General features: G+C 49.3%; 1 protein-coding gene across 1 annotated transcript in view; it reads left to right on the top strand.

The window, feature by feature from the left end:
* Positions 1–385: 385 nt before the first annotated feature.
* OVOL2 (ovo like zinc finger 2) overlaps positions 386–23,358 on the top strand; it is a 28,873-nt gene continuing 5,900 nt past the window's right edge. Inside the window, exons 1-3 of the mRNA XM_055305534.1 lie at positions 386–985; positions 1,632–1,852; positions 14,634–14,823. Of these exons, the coding sequence (XP_055161509.1) occupies positions 886–985; positions 1,632–1,852; positions 14,634–14,823 (511 nt within the window). The 5' untranslated portion in view covers positions 386–885. The remainder of the gene's footprint in view (positions 986–1,631; positions 1,853–14,633; positions 14,824–23,358) is intronic.

The following is a 23,358-nucleotide window of genomic DNA, read 5'->3' as shown; positions in this document are numbered from 1 at the left end:
GGGGTGGCAGCTGCTTTAGCAGAACAAGCCGACTTGGTTTTCCTAGATCGTATGGCACAAATCGGCAATAACGACGTGTTCTAAAGCTGCCGGACTTTAAATCTTATTACTATTGTGTTTATTTGGGGGGGTGTTGTAAATGATGGTAAACTGAAGCCCCCAAATCCCCCCCCCCTTTGCCAGATCAGAGTCCTGGAGAGTCTCTGCCGCCTCCACCTTCCGCCCGCCGAGCTTTCAACTAGCCGGGGAAAACCATCTACCAAGTCCGGAGGGACTGAGCCATTTTCTTGATTGCCTGTCGGAGACAAATCCACCTGGGGGCGGGGAGGGGGGGTGGCAGGAAGCTCCAACTCTTCGGATGGAAGCCCCGGGAGGCGGGCCTGGGGACTCCCCTCTAAGAATTTGCCCTGAGGTTCATGTGAGGGGGACCGGAGCTAGAGGCTGATTTAAAAAAACGTTCTTCCCTTTTTAAAAGGGGAGGGGGGAGAGAATCAGACGTTAAATTCTTTTGCAAACATTCATGCCTAAGGAAGGGCTGGAACAGGCAGCCCCGGCCGCCGGAACCGGTCGGACAGGTAGCGAGCTTGTTGACACCGTTATGTTGCAGGGCGCATGCTCACTCCCAAGTTTCCTGGTGCCTTTTCTATTCCACCTTATGAAACTTTTTCCTCGGCGTGGTCTCACCCGCGATTTAAGGCATAGGTGTCGCCGAGCCTGGAGGCTGGGAGTCGCCGGGCGCGCGGGGGAGAGGCCTGGGCCGCGGCGCGGCGGGGGCTGGAGGGAGAGGGCCAGCGAGGCGGGAAGGTGGGCTCTGGCCGCCGGGAGCCGGGGACCGAGCCCCCGCCGCAGCCTGTAGCGGGGAGCAGGGGAGGAGGGGGCCGCACGATGCCCAAAGTCTTCCTGGTGAAGAGGAGGAGCCCGGGGGTCTCCGTCCGCAGCTGGGATGAGCTCCCAGACGAGGAAAGGGCCGACACCTACATCCCAGGTGAGCGCCGCGCGGGGGCCGGGCCCGGGCGCGGGACTCCCGGGGTGGGGGCAGGGGGCGCCGGGTCCCCCCGGCTCCTCGGCGAGGGCTGGGCTCCCCACCGCATGCCCCCTCTTTTGGGGTGGGGGAGGTCCCGGGCGCGGGAAGACCGAGTGAGAGGCTGGAGAACCTGCGACGCCCTGCGCCCCCTTCCCCCTAGTGGGCGCCCGTAATTGCCCGGCGGCGGGACCGTTGACTGCCGCGCGGGCCCAGGTGGCCCAGGTGGCCCAGGAGGGGAGACTGAAGGCCAGTTGGGGGCTACTCAGTCCCACGTCCTCACGGGGGTGCTCCAGGGTCCGCCAGGCCCGCGGGCTAGGTGGGTTGAGGTCAGACCCCGACCCCCCAGCCCGGGGAGAGGAAACTTGGCGCGCGGGTTCCTGGTGGGCGCGGGGACTGGGACCGAGGGGCCGCCCCTCCCGCCCCGGAGGCCGAGCCGGGATTCGCTCGCCCACTCGCGCGTGTTGCCCACTTGGCCGGGTGCCCAGGTCCAGGGCGGGGCGGGGCGGCGGCGGCGGCGGCAGCGGCAGCACCGCCCGCAGGTCAAACTGCCGCGGACGCCCGGGCCTGACGCCGCGTGTCTGTCGGGGCGCCGCCCCTCCCTCCGCAGTGGGCCTGGGCCGTCTGCTCCACGACCCCCCCGAGGACTGCCGCAGCGACGGCGGCAGCAGCAGCGGCGGCGGCAGCAGCAGCGCGGGGGAGCCTGGAGGCGCAGAGAGCAGCTCGTCCCCGCGCGCCCCGGAGCGCGAAATCCCCGAACCCGGCGACGCCGAGGGCCCCGGCGGACACCTGGCGGCGACGCAGCGCCCGGGCGCCAGGTCGAAAATCAAGGTACGGTGTCGACTCTGCCCCCGCCGCCACCTCGCGCCACGCCCTGGCGTCGGGCTCCCGGAGCCCGCGCCCCTCCCCGCCGCGCCGCCCGCGCACCGGCCACCCGCGCACCCGGGCGCCGAGCGCACCGCACCCTCCGCGCCGCTCCTGCACCTGCTTCTGGGTCTCGGGGGGGCGGCTCCGCGCCTCCTCTCGCCCGCTGGGTGGCCCGCGGCCCGCGCCGCTGAGCCCTGGAGGCCGCCTCCGGAGCCGGCGTGGCCTCTGCTACTGCCCCGAAGCCCCGGGCCCGGCTTCCTGCCTCCGGCAGCCCCTGTTCTGTGTGCGGGCCCGGAAGAATCACCAGGCCGTCGGGGTTCCCGGGTGCGGGGGGGGGGGACCAGGCTCTCCGGGATTCCGTTCCCTGCGGCGCCTTTCCCAGCGCTCGGTGCAGTCAGTTTCACACACTTCCTGGCGTTCTGGAGACAGTGGCGGCAGCTCGGCACACGGTGGACCCCCCCCCCACCCCGTAACAGCTGCCCCCACTGACGAGCACGGAGCGCCCGTTACACTGGAGGTCTGTGCGGGGCACTTTGAATTTGTCACGTCTCTCGACTCCTTGAAGTGAATTGATGGATAAAGGGGTTCAACTGCAACTGCCTCAGTGCTCCGCCCCAGGCTGCAGTGTTTGTTGCCCTCCACTATCATTCTTTCGTACCCCCCCACCTCGCCCCTTCTAGAATTGTAGGCGACATCTTATCGGGACATCACCTGGCTTTACTGGGGAGAACTTCCATGTTCGTCTGCTCAAATGAATCCGCTACCCGCAAGATTAAGGAATCCCATTCCACTGATGTAGTCAGCTGGAGCCAGGGAGTGGTGTTTTAGGAATCACATGATCCCATTTCCTAGCCTGGCGGGACTCTGCGGGCTCCAGGCCCTGGGTGGGGGGGCGATCATTCCCGCGCGCGCCCGGACGGCCCTGGAGCCCTGCTGCCGGGGCGGGGGGCGGGGGGGTGGGGTGGAGGAACTCTGGTGTTTGCTGTGGATTGGGTAAAACGAGGTTTCTTTTCCTGGGCGAGGCTATCCCTCCCTATGCATATTCCTGGTTCCTGGGGTTTGGCTTGGGGGCGGGCTAAAGGTGCATTTGGTTATGAATTGAGGCTAAAGGCTGGAGCAGAAATCCCCAGGAAAGACCTCTTTAAAGGTTGCTGCGGCGCGCGGTGCTTGGTGTTAAGTGTGCTGCTGAGGTTCAAAGTCAGCTGGCCTGAGGCTTTTCTGGGCCAGATGGGGTTAAGTGGGAGGGGACAGTTTGCCCGAGGCTGGTAGCTCTCCCCTCCAGGAAATTCTACAAAGTGTCCCACTTGCATATTTATCACCAGGCTGGAAGGACAATTGCAACGTTGTTTTGGGATTGACTGTTAGTCGTTTTGCTCCTCCGTCCCCCAACTTCCCAGATTACCCCGGGAAGAAAGCGGCAGGGGAGAAAGATCCAGTCCCTTAATTAACGTTTCAGAAGCTCTCTCGTCCCAGGCAAACAGTGCCATTGGAGCCCTGGATTAAAGGAATAAATAAACCACGATCTTATTTCTAGGATCTTGCCTACATGCTGCCCCCAGGACCAGGGGTGGGGGGGGGGGCTTTGCTCTGTGACCCTATTAGCACAGCTTCCGGAGAAGTTTTATTTTGTTCACAGAGGATGTTTAGATTCCTTTTCCCTCTCAGCCTTCATCCATAAATAGGAGACATCTTGGTATTAAGATGCTCCAAGCTTCCAGAATTATCATCTATGGTATTGGCTGTTTTCAAATGATTGTCCAAATTGCCTGTGACATTGTGTAATTTTAGAGTTCTATACAAAACCTGCTGTTTTCAAGAATTAGTTTCTTGAGGCTCCTGGGTGGCTTACTGCCCGGGTTGTGATCCTCGGGTCCTGGGATGGAGCCCTGCACTGGGCTCCCTGCCTAGTGGAGAGTTTGCTCTCTCTACCTGCAGCTCCCTCTGCTTGTTTTCTCGCCTTCTCTCTCTCTCTCTCTCTCTCTCTTTCTCTCTCTGTCAAATAAATAAATACAACCTTAAGAAAAGAATATTAGTTTCTTAACTGGAAGAAAAGGAATGCCACTCCAGGATGAGGCCCATATATTGATGCATAATGACTAAGTTGGAATGACTTCAAGACACTCACTGAGCTGTTAGTTCAGAGGACTAGGGGAGGAGCAGGTTTGAGCCAGTGACCCCCCAGAGAGAGGCATCCTCCCATCTAACTATTCTGGAGCATCTGCTGTGTTCAAGGAGATAACGTTCCCAGCCTGGCGGTCTAGAATCATTTGACTGTAGCAGTTAAGCCCCTAGGCTCTGGCTTTGTCATTTAGCTGCATGACCTTGGGCAAGTTGCTAATCCCGCTGGGCCTCAATTTCCTTGTCTGTGAAATGGGAATAATAATGACACCTCTACCTCTACCTCATAGAGTGGTGAACATAATAAATGAATGAAGAAGGGAAGGTAGTAGGTGCTCATTAACTCTAGCTAGAATTTTCCGGCTTGGTGGGGAGACACAAATATTAATTATTAACTCTGTTACAGCAAAGGGGATGGATGCTGAAGCACACACAAAGATGTAATAAATTATGAGCTAGGGAAGATTTCTTGGTGTAGATTTGAGGGCAGTGGAGAAGGGGGGAGAGGCAGGCTTTGCCCAAAGGTTAAGTAAGTAAAGGACTTCAAACTCTGGTGTCTGAAGATGGAAAATCCACCTGCTGGAGTTAGAGGGAAGTGTGAAAGGTGGGGAGCTAGGACAGGACAAGATGGTGAAGGGGCTAAGCCAAGAGGTGTGGCTGCCCCTTCATAGGCAGAACAGGGTCTGGAAAGGTTTGAAGAAGGAGGACCTCAGTTGGGTCCATTCTCCCAGCTGTGTTAGGGATACATTATCTGTCCCGAGTCTTAGTTCCTGGACCTGTTGCATGGAAAAGCAATGGAACTGACCTCTCAGAAGGGTTGGTTAGGTGAAATAAGGGGTGCAGAGTGTCTCGCACTTCTGTGCATGTGTAAACCGCCAGGAGGGAATTAATTAGCTAACAGTGATGTATGGCAGGTTTCCGTAATGTCCAATATGTTGTTGCCTATGGACACGGGATTTGCCAATCTGGCTGTGCTGGTGAGTGGATCTAGGAGTTGTAGGTGCTGGTTAGGAAACTGACCTTTTCCAGCCTATCTGCCTTTTGACTGCCTCAGGGCAGTTTGCAAAATCACCTCTTTACTCCTGAGAACTCCGTAATTTTCCAAACAGATTGAGGTGGAGAGATTGTGTGTATCTAAGAAGGCAGTAGTGACAGGTCCAGGTGGCTCTAAGCCTTTCTTGTGTTGGTACCATTTGCAGGACTCCAGCTGTGTGGGGTAGAGCCCCCCCCAGAAAATCTGATCACCATTGCCCTGCCTTTGAAGATTTATTAGAAACTAACTCTGAAGTTAAATTAGGTAGTTGATGGATATTTTTTCCTTCCTGACTGGCAGGACCCCAGTACAGGGTAGCAGGTGAATCTATCTTCTCCCTTTTCCCCCTTCTATTCTCTTCCTTTGGCCTCTTCCAAGGATGCTTCAAAAGGAACTGAGTATAGAATTCCTTCTAAAATAGTTTTGGTCTTCTACCTGGCTCTGTAGTCCAGGTCTTTGAGTCATGCCAGACATAGGAACATGCAGTAGTCTTTTTTTTCTTTCTTTCCGTCACTTATCACTCAGCCCCAACAACCATTTAAACCGTGGCTGTTCCTGCCCATCCACCCGGCACCCAATCCCAGACACATGATTTTGAGGTACATCTCAGTTATCATATTATTGCAACCATAAATACCTCAGAATGTGCCTGTAATAGGTAAAGGCCAAAATACCTGATCATACATTCACAGCGATGTTCACATTGCTAATCGTCTTGTAAATTTGTTTTTTTTTTTTTTTCAGTTTGCTGAATCAGGTCCACACAGTGTCTAATATTGTAATTGATTGACATGTCTTTCAGGTCTCTTGTAATTTGTCCATGTTCCCTCTATCTCTTTTATGTGTCCTTACAAGCTAATTATTAAAGAGATGAGTAATTTTGCCTGGAGAGTTGCTAACAATCTGGATTTTGAGGAATGCATCACATCAGAATCTAATGCTCCTTGATCTTCTGTGTTTTCTCTAAATGGGTAGTTGGTTCTGCAGCTGCACTATCCACTACGGCAGCCAAAATTACATGTGACTATTTAAATTTAAACCAAGCAAAATTAAAAATTAAGTTCCTCAGTTGCACAAGCCACATTTCAGGTGCCCAGTGACCATGTGTGACCAGTGGCTTACTGTATTGGACAGAACAGATTAGAACATTTCTATCAATGCAGAAAGTTCAATTGGACAACACTGCTTTAGATATTTGATCAGGTATATTCATTTTAGTTCAAAAGTGTGTCGAGGGGGGAGGGTCAACTATTAACATCAAGAAGAAAGCAATAATTGGGTGTCTCCTTGTGATTGCAGCGATTGATACTCGGTCTAATTATTTTAGGTTATTAGGGGTTGTGATATTCTGTCCTTCATTTCTGAGCTGATAATCTTGTTTAGAGATATACTTCCCCTCATCTGTTGTTTGGTTCCCAGTATGACAGTTCATTTAGGAAAGGCCAAATAAGATTCCCTTGTTTACCAGTTTTCAAGCTAACCTGTTGATTCACCAGAATTCTACAGCAGTGGCCAACTTGTTTATTTTTAAAACATTGTTGCGAATCACGGATTTTAGCAGTTTTTAAAAACTCATCCGTTTGATATTTGGAGGAGAATATAAGCTCTGTCCCTAAGTCCTTGCCTATTGTCTTTTTTCTCCCGAGACTGAATTGGATGCCCCTCACCCCCACCCCCATTATAACTCACTGACCATGTGCCTGACATTTGGCTGACCAGACTCTTCTTCTTGACTCTAGACCTACCGACGGCAGAGAACATTCCTACCGGGCTTGTATCCCCAGCACCTGGTACAGTAATGTCTGACTCATAGGAGGACATAGGTCAACATAGAACAGAAGTATAGGCGGGAAAGGAGGAGCCAGCACTCCCTGGATGTCAATAACACATTTGGAGGAAAATGGGAAGTAAGAAGAGAACATAGGGATCCCTCGGTGGCTCAGCGGTTTGGCGCCTGCCTTTGGCCCAGGGCACGATCCTGGAGGCCCCGGGATCAAGTCCTGCGTCGGGCTCCCGGCATGGGGCCTGCTTCTCCCTCTGCCTCTCTCTCTCTGTGTCTATCATAAATAAATAAATGTTAAAAAAAAAAGAGAGAGAAGAGAACGTAGATCTGGGAAATATCTAGAATAGGTGCTCAAAAAAGACTAAATTAATTAAAAGGGGGAAAAGGAATAGGAGAACTATGTAACTGAATTGCACTGGCTTTTCATTTGAACACAGGTGAAGTAGGTTTAGTGGCAGACAACAGAATCCATTGTAGTTAGCTCCAGCTGAGCCTGGTTAATGATAGGTTAATAAATGGACTAAAGATAGACCAGAATATAATCCCAGAGCCGCACTGCAGAACCGGCCCACCAAGGAAGCTACACTTACAGCCTCTCTGGCTGCCTGCTCCTGCATCACGCTGCTGCTGCTAATGCAGAGTATAGAGTAATTGCCATGCATCTGCCTCTGCCCCATTAACTCAGGCCCAAATACAAATCTCCTGATAGTGCACCCAAATCACATCTAAAACCTATAGCTACAAGGGAGTCTGGGAAATGTAGTTTGTAGCTTTTTAGCCTCTGCAGTACAAGAAGGTCCACCAGAAAAAGTAGGAATAGATGCCTTGAAGAGTGTCCATCCAGCGAACCGTTAAAGCTTGTGTGGTCCAATCCCTTCATTTTCAAGGAATGAAGGGGAAAACCCAGAGAGGTTTCATTGAATTTGGCACAGTTTTTAGTAGCAAAACCCCACCCAAGGATCCTCACTGTTTTAGGGTTGTTGTATTACACTGTGGGGGAGGTATCTTTGACTCTTTAGCCATTAGCCTTGACAGTCTGACTGGAAGCTGTTTCTCACCATGATATGAGAAACAGTAGGATTTATCCCCTCTCTCTCCCCCATATCATGTCCAGACCCATGGACCTGTCCAGGGGGCTGTAGGCCCTAGTTCTGTGGACAATAGGCCACACCCAAAATTTCAGTGTGGGCACCTACAAGTCATGTAACCTACAAGGGCAGGTTAGATCTCTTGGAGCCTCATTTATTTTCTGGATTATAGGGACATGTTCTCTTCATTATCTCTGCATTTGAGAAGGTTCTCCATTCTACCCTATAGTAGAGTTGTGAATCCCAAAGAAGTGGCACATGGAGCAAGAGGGGATTTTTTTTCCCCAAGGGAATCGGGCAATATGCTTAGCATGTTTGTTTGTTTGTTTGTTTTAAGTAATCTCTGTGCCCACCATGGGGCTCCAACTCATGACCCCAAGATCAAGAGTCCCGTGCTCTACCAACTGAGCCAGCTAGGTGCCCCTAGCTTAGCATGTTTTAATGCTGAAGCATACAAATGTGTCAGTGGAAATCTTATCCAAATGGCCACCACCTTCACAGTACTCTCCCACAGGAAATAGGACCATTAATAATTTAATAAACTTGTCTGGTGGAAGTATCAACAGAAAATAAAGGATTTTTTTTTTTCTTTAGAAGTTTGATAGGTAAGTGACCTTAGCCAGCTTGGAAGTTGGTCAGAGGGCCAGCTAAGGTCCCTACCTCCCCAGACACTCCTGCAGTTTTTGGCAGCCCTGATACAATGATTGTTTTGTTTTTGCTGCAAAGACCTGTTTTTTTGGAAGAACTAGAGGGGAACCTTGTGTGTTTTTTAAAATGAAAGTCAAGATCCTGCAGAAAACAGAATAGCAAGCCATGTAGTTAGATAATCACTCGGCCTCTCTTCATCTTTCCTGCCCTGAATTAATCTCCAGACCTATGTCACCTCCCACCATCCATTTCATTAATAAGCCTCTTTCGAAGTGTTAATTTTGGATTAACGGTGAAGCTTTTCCAGAAGGTAGCGTGGTGTCTATACCACCCCCAGTAGGTCTGGAACAGTACCCTATAATTAAACACATTAGTAATTTCCATATCAAAACACATGAATATTGACACCAAATGGGATGAAATCTGCATAGCTCCACGTCTGCTCACGTCCAGTTTTATTTCCAAAGGGAGATACGTGAGACTGTTGGTTTTCAGAGCTTTTTGGATTTCAGGGTCATGGGTGAAGGACTGGGGGTTGTCAGCTCATACTGAAGATCAGTTCCCCTTTTTTCCATCAGAGAGAGAAAACTCAAAAGGCCAACAGAGAAACAAGGGATTCAAGGGATTTTGACCAATTATCTTTTATTAGGATCACAGAACTTTGGAGGTGGTCAAACTCTAAGAGTTATTGACCTCCAGGTCCTTTTTTTTTTTTTTAAAGAAAAGATTTATTTATTTTATTTGAGAAAGAGAGAATGAGTGGGAGGGGTAGAACGAGCTATAAGCAGACTGCACTGAGCATGGAGTCTGGCTCCTGGTGACCTCAGGACCCTGAGATGGTGACCCTGCCTGAAAGCCGAAACTGAGTTCGTTGCTTAATTGATTGTGCCACCCAGGCGCCCCCTTGAGGTCCTTTTTAAGTAGCCTTTCTTTCTTTTTCTTTCTTTCTTTCTTTCTTTCTTTCTTTCTTTCTTTCTTTCTTTCTTTCTTTCTTTCCTTTTCTTTTTTTAAGGTTTTATTTATTTATTCATGAGAGACACAGAGAGGCAGAGACACAGGCAGGGGAGAAGCAGGCTCCATGCAGGGAGCCCGATGTGGGACTCTATATCGGATCCCGGGATCATACCCTGAGCAAAAGGCAAACGCTCAACCGCTGAGCCACCCAGGCATCCCCCATTTTATCATTTTTTAACAGAGTAATCTCTACACCCAGTGTGGGTCTCGAACTCATGTTCCTGAGATCAAGAGTCTCATGCTCCACTGACTGAGCCAGCCAGGCACCCTGCCATTTTATCCTATTTATATGTGGGAAATTGTGGCTCAGGGATATTCTATGACATCACGCAAATCGGTGATGGCAGGTGTAGGTTTTACTTGATCCTCAGCATCCCTTTTCTGTTCATTCCTCTCTCATTTTGGAACTAAGATGCCCAAGATGTAACTAGTTTGGGTCGACTACTTGGAAAGTAGTATAACAAGGTAAGATTGGTTAACCTTATTTTGAACTTTTAGGGGGTCCGGTGTTAGGTATAAACCTCTATAGACATTGCAGAACTGGCCCAGAGAGCCAACTTGTGACCCGGGGAGGGATTGCTGGTGCTCTGACCCGTGGGATGTCATTCCAGACATCAGATGTGCTGTCTGTATCCTTTGGCCCATCCTGGAAGAGAACCTTAGGAAACGTGGCAGGTCTGGTGCTCTGGAGAGAATGTAATACATTTCTTATTATTCAGTTCCCTATGGCTCTTTCACAAATAACCCCACATTTCGCAGCTTAATTTATCATTCTGTATTCCAGCTCTGTGGAATGACTGGGCTTAGCTGGGCCATTCTTGCCTGCTGTTTCTCTTGTGGTTGTGGTCAGATGGCAGCCGATTGGAACCCTCTGGGGGTTTGACTGGCCTGGATCACGTGTCTGACAGCTGATAACTGTTTCCTTTTGCTAGCTGCTTTAATGATATGGTTCTACGTCTTGATAAAGCCCCTATTGATGGACATAGAGGTAGTTCCTGGTCTTTTGCTATTATAGACAGAATTTTTGCCATTACAGATATGTGAAATACACTCTGGAATAAATCTCACATTTAGGAATTTGTCCTATAAATATTCCTTCCTTTCCGAGAATTGAAATAGTCTGGCAGAAGCTGACTTCATCAGCCATGGTCTTTTGCCATGTAATTAACCTTATGTCTTTCAATAGGGCCCTTTTAAGGCTTCAAATATAGTTTGTTGATGTCTGGATGCTGGATTGTCATAGAGAGAGGGAGGTGGCAAACAGTCCTTCATGGGTTGGAGGATGCACCTTGGGGAAATTCCCTAATGAGCCCCCTGGTGCTGGCTCAGTTTTCTATTCTGTGCAATGGAGATGTATACGAAGGTGGAGAAATGGAAAAATTGCCTTTGTTGAAGCACACGTGGGGAGTTTCTATTTGTGTTCCGAGAAAACCAGAGGAAAACTCTCCCTGGGACTGGGGTGGGGGCAGGGGGGAGGCTTAGTTCCCAGTCTCCTCCCCTGTTCTCATGTTCTCCCCTGTGTAAAAAGACTTTGTGTATCATCTTGGTCAGATGATCTATTGGCCCTGCACTCCCTTAAATTGTCACTAACCTCCTTTCTTTTCTTTTCTTTCTTTCTTTTCTCTCTCTTTTTTTTAAGATTTTACTTATTTATTCATGAGAGACACACACACACAGAGAGGCAGAGACATAGGCAGAGGGAGAAGCAGGCTCCATGCAGGGAGCCCGACATGGGACTTGATCCCTGGACTTCAGGATCACGCCCTGAGCTGAAGGCAGATGCTCAACTGCTTGAGCCACCCAGGTGTCCCACCTCCTTTCTCTCTACCCTTCAAGATGTTTCTTTTCAAACAAAATAGTGCCAGTGATTGGAGGTTTTCATCTGGGGCTGTAATAGAAGGTATCCATTTTACGTGTAGAGCATTTTAAAAATAGGAATTGACCAAAAGGCTTCAAGTCAACAGGAGTTCGGGTTTGGACTACAAGTTTGCAAGTCTTTGAGAATGTTCTGCAGGAGTACAGGTCTAGCTTTCTCCATGTTCGTAATCACATTATCTGGATCGGTTGTCTATGTTCTGTTTTATTAGGCACTCACCAGCTCTCAGTGACCTTTCTCCTGTGTAGACTGGCCTTGAGAAGCTCCGGGTATATTCAGTTGCCAAGACTTGGGTCATATTTAGTCTTTTTATTATTTATTTATTATTTATTTATTTATTATTTATTTATTTATTTGAGAGAGAGAGAGAGAGAGAGAGAGCATGATCACGATCAGTGGGGAGGAGCAGAGGGAGCGGAAGAAGCAGACTCCCTGATGAGCAGGGAGCCTGATGCAGGGCTGGATCCCAGGATTCTGGAATCAGGACCTTAGCCAAAGGCAGACACTTAGCCAGCTGAGCCACCCAGGTGCCCTGGGTCTTATTTAGTCTTTTCACATCCTTTCAAGGGCTTCAGTCCCCAGAATGGGGACTTTTGGGCAAGGCGAAGACCTGCCCTGACCTGGTGACAGAAATAGGAAAGCCTTGGGCTCATCTGGGTCTCCCTCAGGATGAGTGCCAGGCCCTACACCTGTGGGCTTGCAGGGCAGAGGTGGGATGTGAGCAGTTGGAGGCCGAGGATATCTAGCCACCACTCAACAACCCAACTCCTCTGTGCCTTCTCATGCCCACTCTGCCTTTTGAATAGAGCTGAGTTTCTATAGAGCCCTGAGGTAGAGCCCCACAGAGGATACTACCCTCTCTTCCTTAACTACTTTCTTGGGCTCAGGCTAGCCCTATGGAACCACACACAGTCCTCCGTTTCCCACTGCCCTTTTCTGGAATTACTCTTTGCCATTGTCATTCTCTTCCTCCTCATCTTTGCCTGGCTAAGGGGCTCACTTCCTTGGAAGCACCTGCCCTCACACCCTATACATGTGCAGTAGGTCCCTCTCTGAGTTGTCCATTGTCCAGATGTCGGAGGCCTTTTGACCAATCTGCTACCCCAATAGACTGGCAGTATCCTGGGGATAAGTCATCCTCGTGACTGTACTGCCTCCAGCTCTGAGCACAGGGCCTGCTGCCGATTGGGCACTCCATATGCCACCTGAGACACGTTAAGCTCCATGCAGATGAAGAGGCCGACTGAGTAACTGTGTTCTGGGGTCCTTTGCCTTCCCTGAGTCTCTTTGTATTTTGCCACTTGTGAGCCACTGCCCATCAACATTCTTTTATGCACCAGCCCAAGTCTGAGCTTGGGGCATGGGGAGCAGGAATGTGCACAAACACTTGCTAACTTCTGCAAAAGGCATTTAGTTGAGGAAACAAGAAGAACGCTGAGGAAACATCTGTGCATGATGGAACCCTCTGGAACGAGTGGAATAAAGTACCAAACTGTGTGTGGGCCAGTACTTGAGCTTCACATCTTCAGTACCATCCATGCCCTAGTGGCCTCTCCTGGGAGCTGGTTAGAGACACAGCATCTAGATTCCACCACACCTCCTGAATCAGAACCTGCATTTTAACAAGACCCCCAGGGAATTCATGCACACACGAGGGTTTGAGGGCCCTCGTCTGAGGGATACAGACAACAGTTTGGGCAAGAAGCTAGCTGCAGTAGTTGGAGAAGCTGCATCAGGGAGGGAACAGTTGAGCTGGGTCTTAGTGGGGGGGCAATACTGAGGGGGGAGGGAAGCAGAAGGGTGTTGGTGGTGATGGAGGTGTTGAGGCAGGCAATGACCAACTCTTCCTGTTAATGATGTGTGTATGAAAATAAAGTTATTAGGCCCTTTTGTAAATAGCAGAGCAATTGGATCAAGCTTCTAAAGGATTTGATTTGGTAGCTTGGAAACCTTTGATAAATATATCAGATCTGGTGTTTTCACCACTTACTTATAGATTCCTTTTTCTTCCTTAGAGGCTGCTAACATGGTCAAGGGAACATGGGACCAGAAGCCCAGGGCCTGGGGTTTGGAAGCTGTGGGATGCTGACCAAGGCTCGCTCCAAAATGATCATTTTGTTTGTTCATACTCTGGTGGGTTAGAAGCTGAAGCATGGCCCGGCAAGGCAGTTCTACCCTGGGAGGAGTGGCGGGAGCCACTTAGGGGCTGGCAGCCATGGGCTGAGCTGGAAGGCCACAGAGGTTTTAGCTGGCTCCTCAGTGCCCCTCTGAGTGGCCTTGCCCTCCACATGGCTGCTTGGACTTCCTCGAAGCATCGGATGTCTTACATGGCAGCTGGCTTCCAAGAGGGAATGTGTGGAAACTTTAAAGTCTTTTTTGTGTTGGTTTTGGTTTTACAGAGAGATAGCAGAATGTGCATGAGCTGGGGGAGGGGGCAGAGAGAGAAGGAGAGAGAATCCCAAGGAGGCCCCATGCTTGCTCAGCAGGGGGCCACAAGGAGACCGTCTCAATCTCACAACCCTGAGATCATGACCTGAACTGAGATCAAGTCGGATGCTCCACTGACTAAGCCACCCGGGTGCCCCAGCTGCTAAGTCTCTTAAGACCTAGAATTTACACAGGCCCTGCCCAGATCCCAGGGGAGAGGAAATGGTTTCCATCTCTTGATGGATGGAGCAGCATGCAGGCAGGGAGGAGGGAATTGACTGTGTCTGTCTTTGGGGACTCTGTAGGACAGGCTCCCCGACGTCTCCAGGACCTGGACTCCTTTCTGCTCTTCCTCCTCAGCCCTGGCCCTCCTCTCAATCGTCCAGGCTGGCTGCTGGAGTTCTAGCCAGCGGGAAGGAGTAAAGGAGAATGAGGGCACCACCTTCCCCTATGGAAGGAGTATATTTCATTAGGGACTTGCTGTCAGGCTGGCAAGTGTAGACATTTAGCTGGGGGCTGTTGGACCCAGAAATCAGAAGTCTATTCTGAGGAAGAAGGGGAGAATCAATGCTGGGGAAAGCTGCCGGTTGTTTCTCTCGCCTTCCCCAAAGCCAAGAAGACCCTCTGGGAAGTGTTAGGAGTCAGGAACCCCAGGCTGGGCAAGCCTGGAGACATAGGGAGGTGCATTCCCAGGCTGAGCCCACCTGGTGTGCCCACTCTGCACCAGGACCCTCACCCTCTCTCTCTCCCTGTCCCAGTTCACCACAGGCACGTGCAGCGACCCAGCGGCCCACAACTGTGATCTGTGCGGCAAGGGCTTCCGCCTGCAGCGCATGCTCAACCGCCACCTCAAGTGCCACAACCAGGTGAAGAGGCACCTGTGCACCTTCTGTGGCAAGGGTTTCAATGACACCTTTGACCTGAAGAGGCACGTCCGCACGCATACAGGTGAGGAAGGGGGCGTGTACTTCGCGGCTGCTTTTGTCCTCCTGGCCAATGGAGTTCCTGCTCCTTCACCACCAAAGAACCAGATCAAGAGCTTGGGGCGGTATCGAATTTCAGGAAAGATTGAAGGCTGGGGGCATTTGAGGCCAGCACCTCTGGGCTCACCTCCTGGTTGTGCCAGCACCAGCTGAGTCACCTTGTGCCCGGCAAGCCTCTTTTCTGACAGTTTTCATTCACCTCTGTAAGATGTGGTAATGGTCCAAGTTCTAGGACCACTCAAGACAGATCACTGGCTGGGAGTGTTCTGAGGATTTGTGAAGTTGGACGCAAGGCTGGGGGCATAGCTCAGCCCTCATCCAACTGACTGCTAGTGTGGGTTCTCATGCCACTGGTGGTGTCTTCTGCTCCTTTGTTGGGATGCAAGCCTGTCTCAGAATGATTTCCTAAGAGCTCAAAAAGAGAAGGAAATGTTCGGCTCGTATGTGAGGCTGGCAAGTGTCTTCCTCCCTTCATTTCTTGCTCAGTTTCCTGACTTACAAAGCATGGATCTGGGTCCTTACCAGCTCAGTTTACAGAGAATCCTAGAGGTGCCCATTGATCTCTCTCCCAGCCCCCTGACTAGTTAAGGCCTCTTTAGCTGTCATTTGGAAACATCTGACCTTTAGGCTGCCCTTTGAGGTCCACAGTTCCTCAAAGGCTCTCCTTTGAGGCCCACTTGAAAAGAGGGCTCTTTGGAGGATGATTCTAAGGATGCCATTTCCTTGCTGAAAAATCTTCAACTCTGGGTCAGATGAAATCCAGACTCCTCATCTTGATGGGCTTCATGTAAAGCTCCTTACAATCTGAGTTGCATCTTCAAATCCCCGTCCTGTCCTGTCCCATCCTATCCTATCCCATTTCGTCTCATTTAAACCCATCCCTTCCTAACCATTCAACCCCGTCCTGGTCATGACCCATTCTCCCGATAGTCCCATAGCATTTATTATCTATAGTCTCCTGATCCTTAAACCCTTTCAGAGTTTGGGGTTTCCTTTGGCATCTTGGGATAGGAAAGTGTCCACTCCTCCCTCCAGATGGAGTTCCCTGTTCTTTAATTCTCACACAGGGCCCCCCTCTCTGATCCTCCGTATTCAGATTTCTTTTATAGCTCTTATCACACTGTTTTGTGCTGGCCAGGAGCTGTTTCCCAGGCCAGAGTGTCATCCACCTGAGAGAGTGGGCTGGCACACCCAAGAGTTTCTTTTTCCTTTTAAGAAACCTTTTCTCAAGTGGATTTTTCATTTGAATGTAGCATGCATCCAGAGGAGCACACAGATCATAAATGTACAGTTTGACAAGTTTAGGAATTTTCACAAAATGAACACACCCACGTAACTAGCACTGAGATCCAGAAACAGAATACAGCAGTCCCCCTTATCCACGGGGATACATTCCAAGACTTCGGTGGATGTCTGAAATCCCAGGTAGTGCCAAACCCTATATATTCTATGCTTTTTCATATATATACGTATATATATACACACACCTATGATCAAGTTTAATTTACATATTAGGCATAGCAAGCGATTAACAACAATAACTGGTAATAAAATAGAACAATTATAGCAGTATATTGTAATAAAATTTAAGTGAATGTGGTCTCTCTTTCTCAAAATATCTTATTATACCAAACTCCCCCTTCTTCTTGTGATGATGTGAGGTGATAAAATGCCTGCAAGATGAGATGAAGCGGGGTGAGTGACGCAGACATTGTGATGTAATGTTAGGCTACTGACCTTCTAATGATACGTTAGAAGGAGGATCATCTGCTTCTGGGCTGCGGTTGACCATGGATAACTGAAATCGCTGAAAACAAAGCCACTGATAAGGGGGACTGCCATACTTCCAGCCCCCAGAAGTCACGGCTTCTCCCTCTGTCGCTGTCACCTTTCCTCCAAGAGGCACGACTAGTGTGACTTGTAACAGCATGGATGACTGTCTGGTTTTGAGCATGGTAGAAATGGAATCATATAGTGTGTACTCTTCTGGGTCTGGCTGTAAAGCTTCTTTATTAGTCCCTAGCACCAGGGAATCAGTGAAAGTTTGATCTCTGTGTGGCCAGGCTAGCTCCTTAGGGTGGCACAAGGAGAATACTTAGTGGTGGGCCAGGGGTCCTGTGGGTGGTAGAGCATCCTGAGGGGGGGCAGGTGGAGCGTTCTGTAGGATGTGGGGAGTCCTGTATGTGGTGGAAGGTCCAAGGCTATCAGTGGATCCATCAAGTGGCTGGGCTCAAACACAGCCGACCCAAGGGGCTGGAGGAAGTTGGGGACTCCTCACTCAGTCATCTGTCACTGGCTGTCCTGGAGTGTTTCTTGGCTTTCCATCTCTGTCTGAAGATGTTCTTGAGGACGTGGCCTGCTTCTCCTGAAACTCTTTGCCTGGTGGGCGCAGTGATTACCCCCTGACCCTGACCTTTAAGACAAAGTGAAGTGGGCTCAGGGGTCATTGCCGGCTGATTGGAGTAAAGCACTGAGCCCATGGGGCTGCCTCATCTGTGACTGAGTTGACTCTGTTAATGGAAATATCAGGGACTGACTGCTTCTCTGAGAAGAGTTTGCAGGTTGAGTCAGTTGCACTGTGCTTAAAAACTACAGATCAGAGCTAGCTGATTGTGCAACCTTGTCTCGATTTTTTAAATCTTTTTTTTTTGGGGGGGGGTATCTTAGTTTGTCCATTTCTAAAGTGGGCATAGGTTTAGTACCGATCACCGAAAATAATGGTTGTGTGGTTTCAGGATAATAATTGCATATAAAGTGCTTCATACATCATAAGCACTTAGTAAATATTAACTATTATTAGTAGTAAACATTCAAATAATTGGCAGAGGTTTCCTGAGACCCTGCTATGTGACAGGCCCTAGGATTCCCCTCTGTGCTCATGGAGAGCTCAGCCAGCATGGGGTGAAATAACTCAGACATCCGACTGTCACAGGAGAAAAAACTGCAGAGGTGTTAAGCAAGAAAAAGTAGCCCAAGCCTCTGGGGGGCTTGGCAAGTGCATTGTTTCTGCCAGGGCACCAGAGAGACTTCTCAGAGGTGTCCTTTTGGCCAGTCTTAAAGGATGAGCCAGATCTCCATAGCTAGATAGAAGGAGGAAGGGCCTCGCAAATGCCAAGTGTCTGAGTTTGGGTTGCAGACCCTGACCTAAGGATTTGATTGTAAGCAGTTTATTTGGAAGGTGATCTCAGGAGGCCCTGTGGAGAGTTACAGAGGGGAGGGGGGGAGACAGCCAATAGGAGCAAGCTAATGAGCAGGATATCACTGTGAGTAACTGGGGCTCAACCCCACTGGGGATGCCCTGGAGAACCACATAGAATGCACCAGAGAATTGCTCCAGGGATGATGAAGCTGGGGTATTTATCCAGCAACTCCCATCCCTCCTTGATGGGCATCCATCCTGGGGCCTCATTTCCTAGGCACCTCTTCCCCCCCAGCAGCGAGATGCAGGAAGCCACCGACTTTCCTGGAACTGAGGTGACCCAGTGGAAGGCTGGGGAGTGAGCAAGTGAGGAAGATGGCTTGGCAGAGACTGGGAGTCTCTGCAGAGGGTGACACAGCTTCTTCAGATGGCAGCAAGCTGCGAGTAGTCACTTGCCTTCATGCCAGGCCCTCAGCATTTATCCTGCTATCTCAACCCCAAGGAGTTCACAAGCCCCACCTCACAGATAAGGAGACGAGGCTCAGGGTGGTCAAATAACCATAGGTGGTGGAGTTGAGAACCAGCTCCGTGCTGGAGTTCACAGTTTTCCATTTTGTCAGTCCCCTTCTCTGTCCCCTTCACCTCCCAGTGCCTTCCTCACTCAGTTTTCTCCCTGAGGCTGGGGGCTCACCAGCCCGCCCCATTCCAGTTACTAGAAGCTTACTTGCTCTGCAAGAATGTGAGGTGAGGGGACACTCAGGCGTGGCACAGACTTCGCCCTGCAGCCTGGCAGTGAGCAGGTTGCACAGAAGCCCAAGTGTGCGTGTTTGGTGGCGCCAACATACCCATTCAGTGAGCGAGGAAGACTCAGACTCCTGACTGAGCTCCTCCATCTCTTTCTCCTCAAAGGTGACATTCCTAGTGACTCATAGAGCGGCTGAAAGTTACTGAAGTTGATGAATCATAATGTCTTCCACCTAGTGTTTTCCACAGTTTACCCATGAAGGGGGGCATCTAAGAGGGGGAAAATGCAGCCATCCCAGCCACAGCAGGCCCGGCCACAGGTAGCCTCCAAGCCCCCAACCTGCTGCTGGTCCGGCTGAGATGTGCTGTTACGCGTAAAACCAACGCCAGATTTTGAAGATTGAATGCAAATTAAGAATGTAAAACACCTCAGTATTTAATGTTGATTCCACGCTGGAATGCTAATATTTTGAAGACGGTGGGTTAAACAAAATATATCATTAAAATTGCATCTGTTTTCTTTTTACTTATTTTTACTTAACCTTTTAAAAAAGATTTTACTTATGTATTCATGAGAGACACACAGAGAGAGAGAGGCAGAGACAGGGGCAGAGGGAGAAGCAGAAGGGGGGGAACTTGATCCCAGGATACGCCCTGAGCCAAAGGCAGATGCTTAACTGCTGAGCCACCCAGGAGTCCTTCTTTGTACCTCTTTTTAGAGAGAGAAAATGCATGCATAAGGGGGGTGAGGAGTGGGGAGGGAGGGGCAGAGGCAGAGGGAGAATCTTAAGCAGGTTCTACACCCACCCACCGTGAAGTCCCGATGCGGGGCTTGGACCCTGAGAGATCATGACCTGAGTCAAAATCAAGAGTCGATACTTAACTAGCTGAGCCACCCAGGTGCTCCGCTTTTTACTTATTTTAATGAGGCTATTGGGCATTGTGAGATTACAAAATGGCTTGCATTTTAATTTCTGTTGGATAGCATAGCCTGTAAGATCTAATCTAGAGAAAAAAAAAGATCGAATCTAGAGATAACGATTTAAAAAATTTTCAATCATAGTTTTGACTTTTAAAGTGATCAACAAGTAGAATTACAGAAATATCTTGAACCTGTTTTTCCTGCCTTGGGCTTATTTGCTGCTGGAGATGTGCCTCCAGGTAATAAGGGACCAAAATGAGGAGCAAAGGGCTTCAGCAAACTGAAAAAGGAGTCCTGGCTCTGGGGGTGTGGTCATGCCAGCAGCTGGAGGACCCACCACAGCATCCTGGTGAGCTCTACACAAAACAGTTAATCAGTTAAAAGGTCAAAAATTTGGGATTCTCCACATTTTTAAAGTTTGTGCAAACAACCTCACTGGTTCCAAAGATCTTACCAGAATTCTGCGAATTGGGTCTTGATTAAGCTATGAAGGTTGGATTTTTTGCTATTGACGATAACAAGTAAATGTATTTAGAGCAGAAGCAAAGATGTGTGAACACAAATACGGTAGACACAGTTGAGTGAAGGCTACATTTGTTTACAGTCTGATTACACCAGTCATGACTGATTGAAAGCCTGACCTGAGATCAGTATCCATGCAGTGGGCAAAGCGAGTGGCACAGAGAGCCAGGATGAACCTCTCCTCCCCCACATCTCCTGTCCTGTGCTGAGAGGGACAGGGCATCTAAGGAAAGACTCAGAATACCAGGAGACCTCTTGAAAGAGACCCAGGGAAACCAGAGCCTGTAAATGTCTTACCTTAATATCCAAGTGGATGAAAGAAAAGATTAAGATTTTTTTTTGGATGACTTCACCGAAAAAAGTAACTCAGAGGGTGTGTGTTTGTGTGTGTGTGTGTGTGAGAGAGAGAGAGATGGGGAGAGGAGATGTTAGTCAAATGACATCTGATTCAAGGTTGGAAAACAGAAACTGATGCACCAAAAACACTTAATGATTTGTAAAAATAGATCAGCGAGCAAACAAGGGGCTTTTTTCAATCCAGACTGTCTTGGATCAGGTTCCCTAGAAGCAGCTTCTGAGCTGGTGATTCTTATAAAATGATTTCTTGGGGGAGGGCTGTCAGAGGAAACCTGTGAATGGGGTGGGGGAGGGGAGCAGGATAGGGCAGGGGCAGGGGGTGAGCAGAGATGTGGCCTTAGTCTGGTCCCCTGGGCGTTCTCTAGTGTGAATGGCACTATAGGCAAGTGGGGACATTTCGATGCCATCAGATATTGGCTGAGGGCAGCCACTCCCCTGGGCTGGGAGGTCAGTTGCCCGTGCCCATTCCTTGGAGAAGGGGACTGCCGGGAGCTGTTAGCAACACACATGGTAGATGCAGAATGAAGTGCCTCAGAAACAGGGTCTGCAAAGGGACTGGCAGCAGCCACCACACACATAGTGGAGGAAACTGCTGTATTTGAGTGGGATTGACAGGTCCACTAAGGCTAGTGTGGGAGATTATGGTCAAAATAGAGAGAGGCAAAAAAAAAAAAAAAAAGAGAAAGAGAGAGAGAGAGAGAGAGGCAGGGATGCCTGGCTGGCTCAGTGGTTGAGCGACTAACTGCCTTGGGCTCAGGGCGTTATCCCAGGGTCCTGGGATCGAGTCCCACTTCGGGATCCCTGTGGGGAGTCTGCTTCTCCCTCTGCCTGTGTCTCTGCCTCTTTCATAAATAAATAAATAAATAGATAGATAGATAGATAGATAGATAGATAGATAGATAAATAAAATATTTTAAAAAATAGAGAGAGGGGGCCATGAGCTTTAAAGAAACAAATGGATATTCAGTTTGCTGCCCGGGAAAAACATCATGGGCCTGTTTTTTTAGAGGCAATTCTTTTGGATTTGTTTAAATGTTTAGGTTGAACCAACCAGGATGCATCCTAGGATTGGCCACCCTTGGAAGGAAATGATTTGTTTCTTAGGGGGAGAGCTGTAAAGGGCACACACACCTGTGGGGTCCCCAGCTCAGACTTTATGGGGTTGTGCCATGAGGTAGCACCCACGTTAGTCATAACTTTATGACTCTGGAATAAAGAAGCCCGTTCAAGGCGCCTGCCATACCTGTGCTAGCTTCTAGGTTCCAGAGAGAGAAGCTGAGGAATGTAGATTCGAGGGCCGGGAAGTGGGGAGGGGGCGCGGGTCAAAGCTGAAGTTAGTATCTGCCCCACCCCTGAGACGCCCTCTGGCCTGATCTTCCATCGGCCACATTGAGAGGGCCAGGAAGGCAAACAAATCCCATCTTGATTGAAGAAGAGGAAACAATGGTGTCTTTGTTTGGAGCCACCAGGTAGGATTGACTGGTAGGGGGGAAGGGGGGAAATGCCGATTGGGAGAATTTTGGAGTGGGGCAGATGGTAGGAAAAAAAGAAAGTAAACTCCACCCCTAGGGAGTTGAAGGGTTGTGTGGTGGGATCACCTCCTTCACTCATCAGGCTGTCCCTGCTCTATTTCATTCTGGCTTCCCTTTTAGCTGAAAAAGTAATATGAAAGGGAAAAGAAGTAAGCCTTCCTCCCCTGCCAAGCCCCAGTTCCACACTGAAAGCAAACCACCATTTAAGTTTTTCTCCCAGAAGTTGTTAATATACACTGCTTTTTTCATGTCATATATATCTTGGACACTGTATTATATCTGCACGGGTAGACACACCTCTTAAATAATTGTCAGAGCATTTTTTAATAAGAGATTATATCAATTTCAAATGTGGAGGCACCATCATTTCCCCTTGTCCCAACTAAGCAACTTGTTTCCATTCTCAGACTTTTCTTTCCTTCCTTCCTTCCTTCCTTCCTTCCTTCCTTCCTTCCTTCCTTCCTTCCTTTTTAAAATGTCAGACTGCCATGAATATTCTTTTTTTAAAAATTTTTATTTATTTATGATAGTCACACACAGAGAGAGAGAGAGGCAGAGACATAGGCAGAGGGAGAAGCAGGCTCCATGCACCAGGAGCCCGACGTGGGATTCGATCCCGGGTCTCCAGGATCGCGCCCTGGGCCAAAGGCAGGCGCTAAACCACTGCGCCACCCAGGGATCCCTGCCATGAATATTCTTATACATCTTTTGTCTACCTGTGTGAGTCTTTCTGTAGATAATTTCCCTAAAGTGGGCCAGAGGGTAGACAAACAACAGTCTTTGATGGGCATGGCCACGTTGCCTCCCAAGGAGGCTGCCCTAAATACTCACTCCCACAAGGAGCTTCTTGCTAAAGTTCATGTTTGTATTAATAATGGAGCACGTAGCTAAGGCATGGAAAGCAAGGAGAAAGCACCAGTAGCAAAGAATTTTCTTTGGAGGTGTGTGATTTGAAGCTTGATTTTGGTAATAGGAAAGACAATTTGAGGAGAAGAAACGCTTTTGGATAACCCAATGCAGTATTTTTTGGATGAGGTCAGAGCCCATAGGGTACAATGTTCAAAAGGGTTGCTGGCGAAGGAGGTCTCTCCACCCTTCTTCCCGCCAGACACCTAATGACTACATTGAAAGCAATTATCCCCTTTTTCTTTCAATGTAAAATAAACAACAAACCCCAAAGTGCATGCAAATACAAGTGTATATACAGATCCTATGTAAAGACAAATACCATGCATGTCCCCACCAACCAGTTTATGAATAGGACGTATTTGTGTCCTGTAAACT

Source organism: Nyctereutes procyonoides, unplaced genomic scaffold (genome assembly GCF_905146905.1).
Source record: "Nyctereutes procyonoides isolate TBG_1078 unplaced genomic scaffold, NYPRO_anot_genome, whole genome shotgun sequence".
In the NCBI taxonomy this organism is placed as follows: domain Eukaryota; kingdom Metazoa; phylum Chordata; class Mammalia; order Carnivora; family Canidae; genus Nyctereutes; species Nyctereutes procyonoides.
The sequence above is the reverse complement of the archived record's forward strand: the minus strand, read 5'-3'. Positions and strand labels throughout refer to the sequence as shown.